Source organism: Buceros rhinoceros, unplaced genomic scaffold, assembly GCF_000710305.1.
Source record: "Buceros rhinoceros silvestris isolate BGI_N320 unplaced genomic scaffold, ASM71030v1 scaffold1956, whole genome shotgun sequence".
In the NCBI taxonomy this organism is placed as follows: Eukaryota; Metazoa; Chordata; class Aves; order Bucerotiformes; family Bucerotidae; genus Buceros; species Buceros rhinoceros.
The window spans coordinates 19,636-41,317 of NW_010417912.1; the positions used below are offsets into that span (position 1 = coordinate 19,636).

General features: G+C 41.1%; 1 protein-coding gene across 1 annotated transcript; it reads left to right on the plus strand.

The window, feature by feature from the left end:
• The first annotated feature begins 1,082 nt into the window (after positions 1 to 1,082).
• Positions 1,083 to 21,126, plus strand: WIF1 (WNT inhibitory factor 1). Its single transcript, XM_010138313.1, has 8 exons — positions 1,083 to 1,185; positions 5,402 to 5,542; positions 9,830 to 9,925; positions 11,572 to 11,667; positions 13,061 to 13,156; positions 17,202 to 17,297; positions 17,913 to 18,008; positions 20,292 to 21,126. The coding sequence occupies exons 1-8, from the start codon at positions 1,128 to 1,130 to the stop codon at positions 20,411 to 20,413; spliced, it is 801 nt and encodes a 266-aa protein (XP_010136615.1). The 5' UTR covers positions 1,083 to 1,127; the 3' UTR covers positions 20,414 to 21,126.
• The last annotated feature ends 556 nt before the right edge of the window (positions 21,127 to 21,682 follow it).

Here is a 21,682-nt window from a genome sequence, read left to right on the forward strand (position 1 = left end):
GATGATGATGCATTTTTGCTAGTGCCCATGCTAAGGTCTCAAGTGCTCCTCTGAGAGCAGCAGGTACAATTATCTGTGATCTCTCATATGCTTCAGGGTAAATGAGAAGCCAGACTTTAGGGAAAAGATTCATTTCCACTTGCTCTGCACAGCTGCACCTGTGTCACTGACAGTAGTGGAAGTCTCCCGTGACTTGCTAAGATGCATACATCTCAGGCATACATGGTGTGTACAGCTATGCTGTCGGTGCATGACGTCACTTGGTGTCCAATTTGAAGAAACATTGAACAGCTGACTCAACAGAGAGGACAGGGTCCCATGGAAGAAAGTACCAAAGCCTACAGTCTGTGCCACAATGCAGATTCATATCAGAAGTAGCATGAAGGCAGTTGAAAGTAGTTTTAAAATCATGCCAACACCTTTTGGGGATCACCAAAACAAATAATTTATGTTGTGGTTAATAATGACTGACATGAAGCCAGCTGTGTAGGAAAGCTGTCAGCTCCACCCTTGGAACAACTTAATGAACTGAGGTTGAACAAGGCAGTATCAGAGCTGTAAGCAAGGTATGTGTCCTAGCTTGGCACCCCAGTAACGTGGCTATTCATTGCCCAGCACTGTTTCCCCAAGGCAATGTGCAGATCAACCAAGGGCAAGCTCAGATATTCTCATGCTGCAGTTGATGTCATGCGTGTGAATATGTCCGTTAAGCTGGGCTCATGGTGCAGGCAGGTCATCCAGACTCACCAGTCAGTTCCAGGAGGATTCTGCCCAAAAACAGTTTTAAGAATTAGCCTAGTGTTCATACATTTTTTGTGGTCTGCCAGATAAAAGGTGTGGGTTGTAAAAAATGTCTTCTCTCTATAATGTTTGTTCACCATATGTATGCCATTTAAATAAGAGGAAATTACCTGAAAATGATGGCTGGGTGAAGAAGCACTCAGGGAAATGATAGAAACCTAGTGCATGGCATAATGAAAAGTGTAGTATTTTTCTGCTGTAGTTTATATGCTAAATAGTGTGCTTCTGTGAATGCAATTAAAATACATACTGATTTTTAATTTGTTTTGTCATAGGCTGAATACTTCTACGAGTTCCTGTCTTTGCGCTCTTTGGATAAAGGCATAATGGCTGATCCAACTATAAATATTCCTCTGCTTGGAACAGTTCCTCACAAAGCATCAGGTTTGTGCTGTTGATATTATAAATCGTGTTCCTGTAAAAAATATTGCGTAGCCAGTATAGTCTAAATATTTTATTATGGATTGCAGTCTGAAGTTTATTGCTAAAGAAATGCTTGCTACAGTGCTTGACACTAAACAGTGTGTGTGTCACACCTGCTTACAGCAGCGTATTTTGTGTGAGCCAAGTCACATGAAGCTTTTATGTGTAGGTAAATCATCAGAAACTGGTGCAAAATTGTTGCATAAAACTAATGTACATTAATATTATTATTTAAGTAGGGCAACTTTTGGAAAACAAAATCTTTGATCGCTATAAACAATAGTTAACAAATTATTCTGTTTCTCAGAGGCTGCAGTTTGTGGACATTTTACTTTCTAGTTGGAGTCAGCCACTATCATCAGGCATTCAGCTTGTTCTAATTAAGTGTATTATCATTTACCACTTCTCCCTTTAGTTGTGTGTTCTTAGTCCCTCACTGGAGCTTATGCTCCACAGCAGAGGCTGAGCCCAAGCCAGAACCACCACAGTGCACAGTGAGCTGGGTGGAGTAAAAAAGCTTTCCATGAGAGGTTATCAAATCCACTTTGCTCTGAAGTGGATGAATAACAGTTTATGTGATCTGTTCCAGGGCTAACACCTGGTATCCTCTGGAAGAAAGGCAGAAATGTACATCTGGGTGACAGTAGCGGCTTAGTGATCTCGGTTGCATGATCAGCCTTAGCCAACCTAAGACCATGTGGGATAAAATGGGAAATAAATGAGAAATGGAACAGAAGGATGGGGCTGCAAGTGGAGCACTGATAGACAGCTTTACATCTTTGACCAGTCTTTCCTTCTCTTCTCTTGTGTGTGATATCCTCCATTTTCAGCTTGTGGTAGAATGGTGTTGAAGTAATGTTGCAGCACAGCTTTTTCCTGTGGCACCTGGAATTTAACATTAATGATTGGTGTCTCCACTCAGTGTGGATTGAATGAGTGGTATTGAAAATGGATTTGGGTGAAGAATGCTATAATATTTGTACCGTAACTGCTGCAATTTAACCGGTTGCAAGCCCAGTAAATTGTCAAGTAAAGACATTAAAAGTAACTAAAAAGTCACAAAGGCAAAGTTCTTGTTAAGTGTTATTTCCATCTCCATGTAAAGCAAGTGAGATACTTGGGGAGCTCTGTACTCAGCATCTGCTAATATAAGCTAAGTTTTCTCCTTTGATTTTTAACTATTTGGAAAGGCTAGACCAAAACAACTCCCTTCTGACTGTGTTTAGGAAATTATAATATATAAGTGCAGGGAGGCCGTAGATGAGATCTCGTAGTTCCAGCAAAAGGTCTGTTAACCATCATGACAGGAGGTCTGATTAAAGCCAAAACGGACTTACCGTTTGCAACACTGGTAGCTCAATTCCAGGACTAATACGGGCATGTCCACAGTGTTTCTTTAAGTGGGTCATGTGCAGTGCACCACTGCGCTTAGTATATATAAGCTGTACTTAAGTCCTGTTTGCCATTATAGCGAGTCCAGTGTTTAACAGCGATCAGTAATCAGTACACATATAGTGTTTGAAGCATGTATACTATTTAATGGTGATTCTCTAGTATGATGGTGGTTTTTACACTGCCTGCTAGCTGGTCAAAATTAACTAAGTAGCCTTAAATAAATATATGCCATAAAAGTAGTCAATGTTTGCTACTTTGTGGTTATTTCTATAATTTATATGTTCGCCAAACCGTTTTGACAAATCTAATCAAGATTGCCTGGATCTATAGCATTACCAAATCATTTTTCTACACATATGCATGTCAGAAGAAATTCAGTCACTAAACACACTGTGTTTAGTAACAGATCAACAGTAGCAAGTTATTTCTTGAAAAAGCATTTTAGACCAAAAGATTATACTAAAGTTAATTAAGGAGGAATAAACAAAGACAGTCAGTTGTATTAAACATGAGAGTGGGAAATGAGTTAGATATCGTACTCAGAGGTAGTTGAACCCAGTAGTCTTGTCAAAATTCTGGACTTTTCAAAATTCTTTGAGGATATTTGCCTACTGCCAATAAAACGTAAGGATGGCTTTAGTGCTTTAGGGCCTGCCTAGCCTGTATTTTGTCTTATGGCCATAGTAAGACCTGTGGAAGACCAAAAGGAGGCCAAATATATGTGATACGTCTGTTTGCCCTCCAAGCTCAGATTAACAAGCTCTGACTGGCTTCAGCTGGGAAGATTTCCTAACTCTTAAGTGATTTGTCTTTTTTATAACCCCACATGGATTACAGATATCTCTTTCCAGTACTTGTCCAGGCTTTCCTTAAGTCTGTCTTATCTTCTGGTATCTCCAATTGCTTTGGCAAGGAGCTCTACTGTCAGCCATTGCATAAAGACCCCCTCCTGGTGATTCGAGTCTGGCTATGACAGCTTTATCTGATGAGCACAGGTCTTTGTGCTGGTAGAGACAGCAGTCATGATTTTGTACATGTCTATTATGGCCCCCCGCCACCCAATTTTTCTCTTTGACAGTCTGAAAAGTCTCAACCTACTCAGTTGTTTGTTAGCATTATTCAAATAGGTATCAAAAGGCAGAGAGTCAGGCAGACTTTAGGGACTTTTATTTCAGCTCTGAGGCACCACAGAGCTCAGCCAGGATCCAGGTGCTTATTGCTGGGGTCCTTTACTGCATTTCTGTGTGCCTAGGAGTTTGGTCATATGGGAAGTCCAAAAACATGGATGCTTCTAGGGTGGGGAGTCCTGGAATAAGGAGTTTCTGATCTGCCCCCTCGTACTTTAGCCCTTAGAGATGCATTCCTGGTCTTTGCCCTAGGCATTTAAACCCACAGCCAGATCTCAGGAGAGTTCAGGGGTTTGCTAGTGAAGTCTAGATATGGCTATAGTGCCATCATTAAACTTCTGCCATATCTTCTTCTCGATTGCAATTTGCTCACCTGGGTCACACATTACCCAGTACAAGCACGGATTTCCTGCACTTGAGTTGTAAGGTTAGTACAGCTTAAGAAGTTCAGTACATTCAAACTGTGTTTAATGCATTGTGTTTCCTTTTTACCATGTCATTATATGCTTTTTGTATATGCTTTTTTTGTAACGCTGTAAAAGTGCTTCAACAACGAAATTGCTTTAAAATGAAAACTGCAACAGACCTTTCAGTCCACAGGACTTACCAGAAGCAGAATGTGTTTCAGCAGTAAATTATTCTGTATTATACCAAGGCAACAAATAACAAAAATGGTCCAATTATGACTTGCAAATTTTTTAATAAAAAGCAATTTAAAATTAACTAAATGCAGGACTGTTAGCTCAGTATTTGGTTCTAACTCTCAGGCTAGCTTTAGAAGAAATGAATAAACAATTTCTATTAGCTAGATTTAACTTACAGAGAAGCTAGAAACAACAAATTTTGAAGAAGAGATAAAATTGTTCATATGAAGATTATTTAAACTCACTTGTGACAATCACAGCAGAGCATTCCATAGCTCTGAGGTATTGGGCTTGCTTCCTCATTGAAGTACTCCAGACTTACGGGTCTTAATTATTTACTTAAACTCTTTGTAGTTCAAAAGTGTTTGAATACCTTTCTTGGAAAGGCAATCTCCAAATATTGCTACACGTAACAAGTTCTGTCAAAGTGATATGTCTATGTCTTTTTTTAAAATATTAGCTCCCATGATCTTATTTATCAAGTGTACCGTCTTGCCAGCACTTTATGGAGTAAGTGTTGATTAAATCAGAATCTTATTTAAGTGTTAATTGCAATATCCAAAACGGCAAAACATATCTAAGGTAACTTTTTTTTCCAAAATGTGTAAAACAGTTTTCCAGAAGTTATATGAAAGACTGCAAAGTTTGGACTCAAGGGATCAACGCAGCTTAGAAAATTAAATGTAGGCTTCCAGATTGTTTTGGTATATCCTTAGATGCCTCCACATGAGTAATTGCCTTGTGTGCAAGCAAAAGTATGTTTGTGTTAAGATTGCTCTGTGTGTTGTAGACTATTGAGGTTACGTCCTAACAGTAACTCCTGTGCTGCTGTACTTCCAGTCTTAGAACTGCCTGTGAATAAGGTGATCTGTTCATCTCTGTGTTACAGGTTTTCATCAAGCTTAAATATAAATATCTATATTTTTTAGTATTTTGATGTATGCTTTCATGCATACATATAGATATATATGCATGTAAATATAAATGTTATTGTTATTATTCTCCTTTAAGTCATTCAGGTTGGATTTCCTTGTCTTGGAAAACAAGATGGGGTTGCTGCATTTGAAGTGAATGTGATCATAATGAATTCAGAAGGCAATATGATTCTCCAGACTCCTCAGAACGCCATCTTCTTTAAAACCTGTCAGCAAGGTAATGCTAAAGAGAACATGCCAGAACACTGTTTGATCAGGTCACCTAACTTTCTTATGTTTCTTTCAGGTTAGGGGCTAGAAAAGGTGGAAATAAAGTGGTCACAGAATATGTAGCAATTATGGTGAATGCCAGGCTGGTCTGGCTCTGTCTGTGGGTTTGCTGTCCGTTTACTACATGTTTACTAACCCTTTTCTTACTGTCAGCTCCATCTCCCTTAGCTCACAGGGTCGGAGGCATTTCTCCTCCTGTTCACTGCTTTTCACGTCAAGGATGTTCATAGAAATGTATGATGTGAGAAGCACCTGTTAGCAAGTGAATTGAGGTGCTTGGAGTAGAGCTAATCCTGTGCAAACAAGCTGAGTCTAATAGTTCCAGAAATGGCACATATTTGGAGAACTGAATTTCTGGGATCTGCAGTGGAGACACTGTCTCAATTAATACTGTTCAACAGTTCATTCAATCTCAACTTGAGCATCCAAACCAAATGCAAAAATCCGAAATCTGAAAATTTCTGCAAAAGTTGGGTTTGCCTTCTCTGGCTTCTCTTGAGCTTAGATGGCATCCTCTTGGTTTTGGATGCAGGTAATGTGGTGGAAGCTGGTCCTCAATGCTTGCAGTCATCAAGCAGTAAACACAAGCAGGATGTGCTGGTAGAAGAAAAGCACCCTGGAGTTATTGCAGTGTTTGCTTGGAAAGGAGGGAGCCTGTTTAATCAAGCAATCTATGAACCATAAACACTATGTAATAAGACTTACTGCAATAATTTGATACACTGCAAACAACTATAATTATCACTTTGAGGCTGTGGAAGTTGAAAAATCAGTATCAAAGATAAGGCAGTTTTCCCATGTCATGTGCAATTGTATCAAATTAACCCAAGACGGGGCTGATGTACAAAGAGTGATATTTTTATTCTTCTCCTATTAAATCTTCGATCCCAGTCCCACACTTTCTTCTCTGAACTCTTTTCTCTGAGCTAATTTGCTGTAGTGTGGCTTCAAAGAGCAAGCAGCAGGAGCAGGACCTGTTTATTCCTTGAAACCTCACTACACCTAAATAGCAAATCTGCTTGTCTCCTTTGAAGCCCTGCTGCTGCCAATTAGCCCAGGGAAAGTGGAGGAGGGGGAGAAGAGGTGGGGAGAGAAGCAGGAAGAAAAATGGAGGGTTAATGGAACCAAACTCAGTCAGATCTCATGGACGGAGTTGCGTGTCTGATGTATCTACAACACAAAACATTTACTATCTTTTTTTTTTTGGTACAGTTCAAAAACACTGAACTTAATATAATTTGGAAATATTGTAGGAGTAATCTAATAGGAACAGCAGAATTACAGGTCTGTACTGTGAAAAATGTGGCTTACACAGAGACGGCTCCAAACTCAGTTTGGTAGTAGCATGCATCAAAGTTACCATTTTGGTGCCATTAGTTGTTGTTGTTGTTACCATTTTGATATGAGATGTAATATTTAACAATTTAATGGTATTACATCATAGGGCTTCTCAGGAAAGCTTGGGGTGATTGTCCCAGTCCTTTGTTCCCAAAGCCAACTGAGAGACTCGAGGATGATTTCCAAACTCTAGAGGTGGGCAAAGGAGGAGTTTTCCCACCGCATCTCTTCCAGTGCATACTGGGATAACTCCCACTCCTGCCCTCTGTCTGGTAAGGTAACACCACAGAGTTTTGGGACAGATGCTGAGAAAGATGAGGATGTCCCTATTGATTTGTGTTAGGAGTGAGTTTCCTTCCTCTGAAAGATATTGTTCATGGCAAGGAGCTCCGATTCCTCCTGCCAGTGCCCTGGTCGCTGTTTCCAGTCATTCTTGGCCTTCCAGAAGGGCCCCCAGCCAGAGGAAGTGAGGGGACTGAGGGAGCAATTTTGTGGGACAGGATGTTTTGTGGCTAAGAGATGGCTACACAAAATAATATGTTTTCCTATTTTCCTATTTGAAATGGTATGATTGTAATCATGCATTTTCTGTAATGAATCTGCATTTGAGTACAAAAGCAAGAAACATTTCCAGAAAGAGTCCTGGAGTCCTAGAGTACAGTGTTGGAACACAATAAGACCAAAAAGCCTTTACCACTACTACTACCGCTGCAAACAGCTTTACTGTTAAAGCAACACTTTTTTGCTTCATATATCCTATGGCCTTGGATAGCAGAGCATTTTAAAATTACATCTTCCCTCCTCTCTCTTTCCTGTTTGTTTGGCAGTTGTACACAATACCCAGCCACCTGACCATTACCTCAGATTTTCTTTCCTCTTGCTTAGCCTCAGAGTTACCCTTCGCATCCTACTGCACAGAGAGCTGGTATGTGAGTGTAGCAGAATACTGCTTGTAGTTATAGAAGCCATCGTTTTCTGTGGCTCTTATCAGCTATTAGATAAATTTTCAAAAGCAGAAGTTTGTTTGTGTATGAGTCTAGCTAACAGATATGTCACCTGACTCTAATATTAGAGGAAGGGAGAATCATTCAAATTTTTTAAGTCCAGGATTATATTTTCGTCTGTATTAATAGGAGTTACAATTTAAAGACTCTGTATTGCAAAAATGTCTCAGGCAACCTGACCCTCCTCCATTTATAGACATCTTGCTACGCCTTACCACTTTAAACAAGTATACCTTAAAGGCTATAACTGCTTCAGTTTGAACTCAGCTATTATTCAGTTAGGAATCGGTGTGAGTCAATGGTACCTCTTTACAGGCTAGGAATGGTAGGTGCCTGATGATGCAATGGAAGAGAGGTAAGGATGGTGTGGGCAGCTGTTCTAAGTCACAGAATTACAGAATGATTTTAGTTGGAAGAGACCTTTAAGATCAAGTCCAACTGTTCATCCTGCACTGCCAAGGTCACTAAACCATGTTCCTCAGCACCACATCTACATGTCTTATGAACACCTCCAGGGACTGGGACTCCACCACCTCCCTGGGCAGCCTGTTCCAATGCTTGACTACCCTCTCTGTAAAGAAATCTTTCCTGATATCCATTGTAAACCTCCCCTGGTGCAACTTGAGGCCATTTCCTCTTGTCCTATCACTTGTTACTTGGGAGACAGAACCCCCCTTGCTACAACCTCCTTTCAGGTAGTCATAGAGAGTGATGAGGTCATCTCTGAGTCTTCTTTTCTGCAGGCTAAACAACCTCAGTTCCCTCAGCTGCTCCTCATGGGACTTGTTCATCTCACATATGTTTACAGCGTTGTTACACTAAACAAAACAAAACAAAACAAGACATGATACCAACATTACAATTGCTGTCTAATAGATGCTGTCTTCAAGTTTGGGTTGAGACATACCGGTCTACCTCAGGATTTCTGAACCTTGTTGCTCAGAGTGTCATGTGGCTTAGCATCAAGATGAGAAGATCATGTCTACTCTAATAACCCAGTGGCCCTGGTACTGCTGATGACTAGAGATGTTAAGTTTTTCTAATGGGAGTAGACAGCCTCTCTGACTGCCACCTTTGTTGTGAGAGATCTGGGAAGGTATTTTTTAGTAATTGTTTTTCTACTCAGCAGTCATGTTTTCATGGGGTTCTATAGGGTTCAATTTAGTTTGCCTCTGGTTTGATGGACTCTGGTGTTTGAGGATTGTGGTCATACCCAGAGGTATTTCTCATCCTTGTATAATATAGCCAGTGTTGCCAAATGCTTTTACCAGCGTTTGATCAATAATTGAGATATCAGTAAGGATTGGATGATGATTTAAGACCATGGTGAAGGAATGCTTTCATCTTCCTTTCTGGCCTTCTCTACGTTTAGCCTTGAAGTAGACTCTTTCATCTGAATACAGATTTCATCACTGTGTCGCCTCAGTGGTAACAAATGTAGTAATCAATGCAATGCAAGTTGCAGTGCAGTCTACTTAAGGCTGCAGCAATTGAAACTGGTCCTGCATACTGAGGGCAGGTCTAACCAGTGATGCAAGTCCTGCACTAAGCTGCCTGCTCGTTTTCACACAGAGGAGAAAGTGCTGGATTGAGCAAAGCATCCACATTGCTCATGCACTTACAGAACAGCAGAGCAATGGAAAGGCACAGTCTGTCAACAAGCACATCCTGCGTTTGTCTGGACCTGTGATGAAACCTCTATTTGCAGACTAACAAGAAAGAAACTAAGTTCTTTTGAGGACGTCTGGGTTGAACTTCCATTTCTGTCAGCATTTGCCTGTCTGTCAGCAAGTATTTTTACTGTTGTGTCAAAGGAATATATTGATCTTACCAAGAGTTGGCTGACAGCTGAAGTATTTAATATTCAATTAAGATTGTCATATTTTATGAAGCAAAGTGTCCAGGAGGATGCAGAAACGGAGGATTTTGCAATGAAAGACGTGTCTGTGAATGTCCAGATGGATTTTACGGGCCTCACTGTGAGAAAGGTAACTTAAAAAAAAATCTTCTCAACTGTCTTCTTTACCATAATCTCAAAAAACCTGCAACTTCTGCTCTGTAGCCTCTCCTATTCTGAAGATTTCATATATTTTGAGTCCACACGTGTTCCTATAAGCATTACTAGAAGAATCCGTGGTCTAATGGAAACATTAATTGCTAACCAGAGAAATATTTTGTCTCTAAGAGATTGCTTTTAACAAAAAAGTTAAGTGAGCCTTAATCACAAGGAATCCATCTGGAAAAAGATAAAATAAAATTCTTCTGCTAATGAGGACTAGCTGGGAAACAACGCACAGGACTTTAATAGTTCTTCATTTGTTTATTTGGAGATAAGATCTAATCTGGAGATAAGATCTAATCTGGAGGCAGGCTGACCACAAAGATGGGAAGACGAAGAAAAGAGTCTCCTTTTTCCTTCCATTAGTGACTAATATCCCCAAAACAGATTTCCAGAAGTGACGGACCAGAAAATTGGTGTGACTCGGCAGGAAGTTAGCTCTTCCTGTCTCTTCCTTCCTCCTCCCCCAGTGACAGACTCTCCCAGGGTAACTTGAGATGAAGCAAACTGTCCCCATGGACATCCTATTCCAATGCCATCCTTCACTCGCAGGCACTCTGGCTACATCCACAATGTTAAGTACAAAGGATCAGGGACTGTTCTCTGGCTTGGACGCCAACTGACATGGCACAGCTTACATTCACATGTTTAATAAACTCTCTTACCATCCCCCCCCCCAAAAAAAAATTCCTCCAGACTCCCTGCTGGGAGAAGCCTGGGGTTGCTGCTTGCCCCAAGGTTATTCCCAGCAGGATTTGTCTGCTGGGGAAAAAGCTGTGCCAGGAATGGTACTAACAATTTCACAGCATGGATGATCCTGTGCCCCCACTTGACACCATGCCTGTGTGCCATTTAACTCATTAGTATGGACCCAACCTCTCTGCATGTACCAATTGTGGGCAACCATGAAATGAAGCATCACCTCCTGACATGCCTCCCCAGAAGAGCCTTGTGGGGCATCCAAAACTGCAGAAAAGTCTTGGGAGAGCACAGGAGCAGGTTCATAGGGAGCATGCAGGACAGTTTGGCCACCAAATCAGGTCATGCAGCAGGCTTCCCGAGCCTAAATTAGGTAGCCGTGTTTATGCTCAGGTATACAGAGGGAGAAGGGAGAGTTCGTTGTAAAGCTTGCCTGGGAACCCCACTGAATTACTGACACCTCTGAGCACAGTCCCTAAAGAGACAGTCCTGTCTGCAGGGCTGAGGCACCAGCTGCAGCACCGAAGTCCAGTTATGGAGACAGCTGCTTTGGGGGGACTTCAGATATCCAGAAGGTGTAGGTGGGCACTTTGCTCTCCCCTGTTTGGAGTTAGACTGTACAAGAGGTGATTTCTGCTTACATATGGAACCAGATTTGAACTTACTTTAGTCTTTACTTTTTTGGTAACACTATATACAAATTGCCGTATACAAACAGGAGATGTAATTGATCTGACCCACTAACAAAGATGCTTTGCAAAGGTAACTTATTACATTCAGCAGAAGGAAAAGTAGCTTAAGGAGTCAGTGCTGTGTATTTAAAGAGCCAGCTGCTATCACACCAGCAATGTTTTTTCTGTTCTTCCTGCTCCTCAGCACTGTGTGCTCCTCGCTGCATGAATGGTGGGCTCTGCATTACACCTGGCCTCTGCATCTGCCCCCCAGGGTTCTACGGCATCAACTGTGACAAAGGTAAATGCCAGCTAACAACCCCCCTCCACCCCGCCCCAGGCTTTGCATCCAGCAGCCTCTCTTTATTCACCTGTGTTAGTTTCTGTCTAGGCATTTGGATTTTGGGAAGTCAGACAAGTGATGAAGTAAGTAAGTTTTAGAAGTTTTGTCATTCTTCAGATAGATGCTCTAGCACAACCTGGTAGCTGCTGGAAGAATGTAGGGATTTGCAGTGCTTTCACAGCTGGATGTGCAAGCTTCCACATACACCACCTCTGAGAAGGGTTATGTAATAATCACTTTAGTTGGTCCACTGAAAGCTCTGGGATCAACTGCAAAAATCACTTATATTTCTGTTCTGGCCTAGGAAAAAAAAAATCTCTATTAGAATGCTGGTTTCCTGGAATAAAATTTGCTACTATTAGGACACATGAAAAAGTAATCAGGCTATTCATTTTTTGTTGCTGCATTGTGGCTCAGGAAGGATAAAAAGGAACAATCAGTTGTTCAGAACAGTAATTTGATAGAGCCCAAGCTACCACGTAGAAAAAACAAAATTAATTCCTGCAGATATGTAACTGACCTGCTGATGGTAGAACAGATTACAGGGCATCATGTTGCATTTATTGTTGAAGAACTATATGAAGTAAAGACTAAGTAATGCAAAAGGTCCTAGCAGACTTTCCAACAAAATAATGGGAACCTTTCTAGGCCTTTAGGTATGTTTGCACACACTGTTGTTGTCAGTGTCCTTCTGACTTGTATCTAGTCCCTGATGAGACTTACCACATTTAAAAATTGTTTCAAAAGTGCACTGTAATGAAGTGCTCCTACTGCCTTGAAGGATTAATGTGAATCCCAGCTGTGTGGTGAAAAGTCACATCTGACACAATGTGAGAAATTTGGCAGGCGAGAGACATAGCCTTTGCATCTATGTCACCACACAGCAAAAACTTGCAAAGGTTTATTTCTAGTCATTAATTGGCATCTAGTCAATTAATTCAAGGCATTAATTGAGAACTGTAGTCAAGTATCATCTTGCAGAAGTAACTACCAGTCCTAGGTTCTGTTCCCTTTATCAGACACTGGCAGTTTCAATAGCAATAGTGCCTTGAGCCTTCAACAATCCTTATATGTGAGGATCGATAAAGATGTGACATGGTCTGTCCTCAGGGATCTCATTGCTGTACTGTTCACTTGTCTCTTTCTGTATTGACTTGTGTGTGTGCTGGTGTAAAGCATTATGTAGGAGAAACCGCATTTCAGTCTTCCTTTGTAAACCACATGGAAAGATGTTAATGCAGCTTTTTTAAACCTACTCAATGTTTATTTCTGATGAGCAGCAGAAAACATGAAGGCCAAGTCACACTGAGTTCGTGTTTCACTTAGTTCATTCCTGTTTTATTTGTTTCAGCAAACTGTACAACAACCTGTTTCAATGGAGGAACGTGCCTCTATCTGGGAAAATGCATTTGTCCTTCAGGCTATGAAGGAGACCAGTGTGAAATTAGTGAGTAGCATCTCTGTGTGCTTGCTTTCACTCTGTCAGCTTCTTCTAGTGTCAGTGTCTGAATGACAACATGCAAACTGCCTTGCTGGGCTCACAGTGAGGGGCTCACGTGGCAGGTTGGGACCTTTAGAGAGTCAGATGCTACATGCCTCTAAATAAGTTTCCTCGTGATAAGTTTGACTCATTGCCATAGGCAATCTCATCCTGTACTTTGGTTTGGTTTTACTGGTAACTGAGCTTGGTACAGCCCTCAAGCATGTCAGTAAGTATGCATCTGTGGCAGACAGATGTGCTGTTGTGCCAAGCACGTGTGGAGCAGCTATTTTCAAACATCGTGGCAAGTCACACTTGGGCACAGCGTATTAGATTTGAGCCCACACCTCTGACAAGGCTACTGTAAGTTGGAAATGAAGGGGTTTGGGGCAAAGGGAGGACTGAACTGTAAGAGCTGAGAGCTTTCATGTAACATACTAAGTTGCATTCACATGGGAACTTGAAAATCCATGCCACAAACATCAAAAGGGTTTTCAGAAGTTTAGCGTCAAAGCAATTCAAAATATTTTAGCTCATGGTTGATCTAAGTGTGCTGTGTAAAGCTGGGAGTGGAGACATGGCTAGGCTGGAACAGACTTGGGAGGTCAGTCGTCAAGTATTTGATCTCACTAAAAGAAGAGTTTTCTCACAGCTCTGTTAAATTGGATCAATTCTGTAGTTCCCCACACTTGAAGAGTATGAGCATTTGGGTTTTGAGAATGTACACCCAGGTTGTTCTTTGAGAGCTTAAAGCATCTAAGAGGACACTGTGCGAAGAGCTTCTCCTGCTGTAAATAATCTCACTGATGTTCCCGAGCACCTTCACAGGAGCACAGAGAGCAGCTTTTGGCCTGGGATACGTAAGAGCTGATTTCTTAATATGCATCAGTACAGACAGGCTCTTCTCACAGTTAGGAAATTTGTCTCATCGTATACTTTGGAAACACATGGAAATAAACTCTTAACATGCTGTCAGCCAGTGCAGGACAGTAAATGAATCACTGTGCAGAGAAAGAACACAGATTCTGTAAGACCTAAGTTTTGCTCAGTATATATATGTGTGTAGATAAATGGTAGATATATGTAAATGTTTCACCATAAGTCTGTGGATTACAAGGCATTTTGGAGCTCCTTTTTACCTCATCAAAACTTGAGCCAAATGGAAGCAGCAAGGATTTATTGTTAATAAATTAATAAAGATTGCCCTTTGATATAAATTCAGATCAGATGTCAGCAAGAACAACAGTGTGGGTTTCCACTGAATTTACTTTTTCTTACGTTCAGTTCAAGTCTGACACTCTGACAGAAATCCATTTCTTGCTTCAATCCCCAACAAGTCAACTTTGTTGATACTTCTCAGATGATTAATAATGTTTGGTTCAAAGTTTGGGAAGCATGTATTTTATGTCAGTGATGGTTTTTTGAGGAAAATTCTTAGAACTGGTATTACAGCATGTATAATTAAGGGTTATCCATTTAATTAATGTCAAGGCTCAAGCTCATTGTTACCTACTTCTAGGATAGGTGCAACTGACTGGCTTCTTGCAACTCAAATCAAATTAATTAAAATACAGTAAACTAGTTCCTACACAAAAGAAATAAAATAATTTTCAGGATCACAGTGCACTAAGAGCTAGACTGGGATCATGTCAATCAGAGCAAGGAAAGCTATGCTCTTGCCTTGGCTTTTGTAAAGCTGGGATGGCAGTTGTTAGATGTGACTGATGGCTGCTACCACCTCTGGGCACTGCAACAGTGCCAGCACAACAGTGGAAGACTGAAAGAAGTGCTAGATTAAGCTTAGAAACACCAGAGGAGAAATAACTCAGTCTCTTTTCTTAGATCCAGGGCCAGCTACCTTCAGACATGGGGGTCTTGAAATAGGAAGGGGAGAAAACCGTTCAACAGGCAGAAAGCCTTCTTCCTGAAAGTGCAAAGTTCTTTTTCTTTTTTTAAAATATTGCTTAAAGATTTTGAGTGTTTGTCTAATAGTTGAATCACTCTGTAAGACTCCTGGGAAATGTACTGGGCCCAGTCTTACAATACTAACAAGCATTCACAGTCTCCCAGACTTTTTCTAGCTATAGTTATGCATTGTCTCTAATTAGTGTTTCAGTTTGAGTCCAGAGAGTTTCATTTTGCTTTGGATTTCTCCCCCATTTTCCACCACATGTTTTGTTGCTTTTTCTATTTCTCAGACAATAACAGAGAGAGTTATATCATCCTTCCTTCTGCAAAAATATCTTAGTCCGAAGTTAACTGAGCTGTGCTGAGCCAAGTGCTTGCCTAATGCAATTCTGTGAAAGTCAGTATCACACCCCTTGACCCATATTCTCCAGATTTACTTCAAGAACTAGAAAAACTCATTAGCATTGCTCCTTTTGGTCATTAACTGCTTGGGATCCAAATGCTTGTAAATTAGAATGCCTAAAGGTTGCCTCTCCAGAGGCAACTTTTCCCCCATTTCTGTGGTGAAATCATGCTTTTGCAGAAACTCTCCTTAGCACGGTTTGTCCAGTTATGAAGCTTGTTTCAGGGCTATTAAAATAATTATTCACATTAGGAACAAATGTTTCTTTTATATTGACAATACACACATACATCACAGAAATCTGCCAGGGCTGAGACCTGAGCAGGCACTGCCTGGGGTATTGAGCTCCCAAGGGGACAGTCTGCCATCAGGAGATGAGTGCATTTGCTGAGTTTTTCAGCACAGCTAGCCGGTGTTGAGGCTTAGGTTATCATGTGGAGGTCTCAGTTAACATTTTTTAAAAAAAGGAAGCAGTTTGCTGCCCCAGGTTCCAATTTTTGTTTGCTCACAGATTCAGGTAAATGTTAGTGCTAAATCTAGGAAGGGCTCTTTTTCTCTTTTCTGAAGAATCTAGAGAATGTTGTAACATTAGAAAAGATGAAAGAATGTTTTGGACAACAGTGGGAAAAGCTGCACTGATACATAATGGCCACGAAGGAGGCAAGGGACTGAGGGTGTAGTTCCTGGTGGCCTGAGAAGTGCCCAGGGACATGGCAGTGAGCCTCGCTCAGCCTGGGGTGACCTAGCTCATGGGTGCTGCACTCAGCCTTCCTAGAGATGAGTGAAAAATTAATTAGTTCAATAATGCAGACAAACTCTAACAAGGGATTTACAGTCCGCTGATGGCAATTTGAGGAAGGCCCTTGTTGTGAGTCAGGCCCAGCAGAAACTTGAGTGTTGATCTCCTCCACCAGCGAGGACTTCCTCTATCCCAGGTGAGACAGGGTCAAAGAAACCTTCCTACAACAGAGCCATTAGAACTAGCCTTTTCCTTTGGCAAAGTGTGAATGTGAGGGAAAGTAATTTCTGGACCAAAAGCCTTGAAAAATGTCTGACAGTTCTAATTACCATTACCAAAGATGCTCTGTTCTTTGAAAACAGGAAAAAAGGGCATGCTTTTATAATGCACCTTTAGTTTCTGAGCTGTGGTGTGGAACAGCCCTCATTGCACCATCCACAGCATCATGATGCTCCACAGCCTCTTGTGACAAGCTGAGAGGCTCAGCCAATCTATTTATTGTCTGCAAGTGGCAGCCATACCTGTCAGTTCCTGAGCATCCTATTGCTTAAAATATCTTTCAGACTCCACCAGATTTTCTTCGGCTTGTGCCTCTTGGGTATGGATCCCACTCTTTGCAAACATGAAACCTGGACAGTGCTGCCTCTCCCACGAAGGGCAAGGAGAGCAGGAGGCAATGCTGACTGCTCGCACGGGGGACTCTGTGGAGCCTGAGTGGGTCAAATCTGGGCAAAAGCTGCATGGACGCATGGGCTTTATGCCAAATTATTGTCATATTTTCAAAGCATAAGAATGCATACAAATTGGAAACACAGACTTGGAGCAGAGTCTTCCTTATGAATCCATAGCTCACACCCTTACAACAGCATCAGTGAGTTTTTCAGGTACAAGGCAGGCTTCTCAGACACTTGGCTCCAGTAGGTGCAGGGGACTAACATTGTTTTCATGTTTTCAATTTCCAGGTAAATGCCATCAGCCCTGTCGAAATGGAGGCAAATGTACCGGTAAGAATAAATGCAAGTGCTCCAAAGGCTACCAGGGAGACCTGTGTTCAAAGCGTGAGTACCAAAGCCACTCCATCAGTCCTTGTAGGGGGAGCATCAAGCTGGCTGCACAGTATCTTTTTACATAATGTCAGCGCTAATTGTTTGTTGTCCAAGTATTTCAGGTTAATTCACTTTCTGGAGATACAGCATGCACCAGACTTAAGGGAATTATGAAACCAGAAATGTTTTTTTACAAAAGCCTCCCCACAGTCTTTTCTGCACTCTGAGTTTCTGTAAAACAGCAACGTGTCAATTCAATAATAGTTTAGTAATAGGGAAATGATTAATCAAGTGTCAATACATTGCAATGTTAAAATCCAATGGGAACACGTTGTGAGAGGGATGCTGGGGGTTACCCTCCTTCTCCGACTGGTTCTGATGGATGCTCAGCTCTGCTGCTCAATCTTCTTCTCTCTGCCAGGTACTGAGCCAGACCTTGCAGGTGAAGGGGAGGTGAACTGTTTTGGGGTTCTGCACACACTCAGTGCAAAGGCACAGATTTACTGTGAGAGCCCGAACCTGTGGCAGAACCAACCCATTGTGAGGAACAGCAGGGAAAGCAAATATGCAACTCTGTCTCTGGATAAAATGTCAAGAGGTCAGGCATATGCGCTCACTTTCTTACAGCTGTCTGCGAACCCGGCTGTGGCCTGTACGGCACCTGTGCTGAGCCCAACAAATGCCAGTGCAAAGAAGGCTGGCACGGGAGGCACTGCAATAAAAGTAAGTGAGAAACGAACCCCAACGAACCCCAACTTATCAGGGGCCTTACACATCTGATGCTATACAGAAATGTCTGCTTCAGGAGCCTTTCCAGCATGGTTAATGATACCACACTCCATTTTTTCTAATCTTTGATCCAAACAATAGAAGATTTTCAGTACTGCTTAACTGCCATAACTGCTTTTTAGCTGCTTAGAACCGTCCCCCCCCCGAGTAATTGGAAAGCATTTTACCCCTTGTATTAGAAATTCCAGAATCTGGTGTCAACCTTGATATCAACCAATGACCTTGCATATCTTCCCATAATATGGGAGGGACCTAAAGTCCTTCAGTACTCCTCAGTATTGTCAGCTAGGTTTAAAATGTTGGGCAGACGTTTTTCAAAATAAAACTCTGTCAAGTTTTCAAGCTGAATAAAACTTAGAAAAAATGAAATGTCCTTTAGAAACTTTGGGGGAAACCTGAAGAGTTATGCAAGCAGGAGTACACTTGCCAACTTCAGTTTTCTCCCACTCTTCCCACCCATGCTCCACAGACTACAATCTGCATTGTCCCAAAGCAAAGTTACAGTTCTCAAAATGAATTTATTCTGTGGTTATTGGTCCATTTGACAACTATTGAAGCAATTGATCATTTCATTGGGTTTAAAATAGCACTATAAAATTACTTGAAATACAATTGGGTATATCTAGAAAGAACTTTAGATTTAATTTTGTATTTCGTGTGCAACAGTGCTGTAACAGCAGATCTTCAAGAGACAGTCTGTACATCCTCCTGTGAGGTATTAATGTTTATCACTGTTAGCTAATGCGTCACATTTAGTGTTTCAATCATCAGCAATAAAAAAGTTGAAAAATTTTGCAGCTAAGAAACGCTCCAATTAGCTGTAAGAAATGTGAACCTGACATTACAGCATCAACTGAATGTTTGTTTTTATTAAATGCTGTTGATGCCTGTGATTTTTATCACATTTGAATGCATTAGAATAAATACATTTGTTTCATTAAAAGATTATCTAAATAAAATGGATTTTACTGTGAAAATCAAGCTTGGGGAGTCCACTTTTCTGCTGTTAGTTAGTGAACCTGTGTTTAAGTATTCATGCTGTTCTCTTAAGGAGAAATACCATCAATAAAAGTTGCAATTAGAAAAAAGGTACGTGAAAATGAACCAATATGAACTTCAATGCATAAGTTCAATATGAACTTTTTCTTCCTGTGATACACTTCTTATGAAGAACTCGGATGACAGCAAGTGAAAAAAGATACATACTATGGGTGACCACCCCCAAAGAAGTAATTACCTGTACAACAAACCCAAAGCTCCTAACTGCCTTGTTGTGAGGAGTCAATAGTCACAAATTACTGTTAGCTCCAAGGTTTTCCAGCCTTCATTACTTGGAGTTTGGGTACAGTCCTGCTGTGTTTAGCACTGGAAAACTCTCTTTGTATTCAGCAAAGAAACTACAAGTAGGCCGTTCAGGTAAAATTCGTCCCCGTTTTTAAGTACCTCTGTAGGGCTTAAATTGCCTGTACAGGTACATGCACTGCAATTCACTCTTTTCAACTAAAACCAAACATTTCCTGATCTCGAGAAGAGATGTATAGTTCACTTGAGAGACTTGCTTCATATTCCATCAAATGAATGGCTCCTCAGTAAAGCTGTCTTCTTAAAAAGAAGTGATTAAAAAAATTGAACTGGGGACTCACTTTTTCAAAGTCATTTCCATGAGCTTTAAGTAATGAGGTAGGTAAATTAAACTATAAATAATTACAACATAATGCTTTGAGTTCCATTTTTATTGTTTGGTTTCATTTTCCACACCAAAGCGGCTCTGTTAAGCCTGTTTCAGACAGCTTTTTCCCCCCGCTAGGTGTTTATTGCTGCTGTTCTTACTCCTTGCATTCAGCCATAAACCAAAGCCAAGCTCAGGTAGCTGATGTAGATTCTCCCCAGGGGATGCTTACACCCTTCTTTACAGCCCATGCTGGCAGATAGGCATGACTCTCACCCACCCGGCTTGGGCTGCCTGTGCATGAACCCAGGGTTGAGTGACAGCCTGGGTGTGCTGATGGTCCCTGGGCTTCCTGGCAAGGTGAGAGCATCTTTCCAACTGGCAGCACCTTGTCCGTTCTGGAGGGCACAGAGAGGGGTGAATGCTTGCATAAGGCGCAGCAAAATCCTTTGTTCAAACAGGGCTGACTGTTTCCACTTGAAATATTAGCCATGGATCTCAAGTCCACTTCTGTGGTTTCTTTTCTCTTGAACTGGATAATTTTCCAGGGTATGGAGCCAGCGGTCTGAGTGCCCTGAGGCCATCAAGCAGCAAGCACAGGCAGCACACGCCTTCGCCAAAAAGGGCTGAGGAGAGGCATGTTCCACCGGAATCCAATTATATCTGGTGAACTTCAACATCTGAAATGGTTTGTGTTACACAAAGTTCATAGCCTTCATTAACCTCTCATGAATTGAATGTTAAAATGCTGTTCATTACAGTTAAAATTACCATCTGGGATTTTGTTAGCTTAATTGTAAACCACTGAGCTGATATTTACTATTCCTTTTAAGTTTTATAAATAGTTCTATAGCATGATTATAAAGGCTTCTTCTTTCAGTGCTTGGGTGTTTTGTACTATACTTCAGTTACATTTAAACTTCCTTTTTTGATTCTATAGCTGCAGATATTTTCCAAAAATTAAGTAACAACATTCAAGCAGAAAACCTTGTAGATGCTAACCTCAGTCATTTCAGTGACTACAGATTTAATTTGCTTAAAACAAAAAAAAGGTGCATTTTACATTTTTGCTATCGTGTACTTAGATGTTTCCCTAAGAAAAATAAATAAAATAATTAAGTTGCCTAATTTAAAAGTGGAATGATTCGATTCAATGTTCTTTTTGGCCTTACAGTTTTGCAAAGTACTGTGTATAAAAACATACACTGCAGTGATGCCATTTAACCAGCGTAATATATTGTAAACAAACTCGGACTATAATGTATGAACTTTCTGTGTCAGCTTGAAGCAATATAATATATTGTAAACAAAACAGGTCTTATGTAATAAACTTTTTATACTGACGGTTATGTACAAAATAAAGATGCTGCTTTAGTTTTTCGAGTACTGCTTTGTGTGGCCTGCTGAGTCTCCTCAGCACTGGGTTAGGACAATGGCTTTTCTAGAGAATCCTCATAAAACGGGGACACAGTGGGGTTGTTTTCCCTGTCTCTGCTTTTAGCTCCACAATTTTAAAATATTTCAGAAGAGCAACTTCTTCTTGTGCCTTTGCAAAGGAGGGAATAGCACAGAAGACCAGGTGTTTCTCTCCCTGTATTTGCCCTCCACCATGTCCTCCTTTCCCACCCTGCACTGCCAGCTGGCCATGCCGAGCTGGTGTACCCTGTTTGTGGCACCTCCAGTACCCGGATCTTCTTCTCAGAGCCTCTGTCCAAGCAAGTAATAGTCCAGCCATGGCAGTGTTTCCTGTTCAGGGGTGATGCTCCCAGTTTGTGTTGTATTCAGGCTGTAGAAAGTTCAGGTGCTGCCTCTTGCGACAGTCAAGGGCCACACAGTTTGTAATGTGCTTTGACTGAGAAGCAACAAAAATGGTTTTTGTCTGCCCTGAAGAACAATATCCACTTCAATAAATGATTACTGACCCTTGCTATACTGCAGT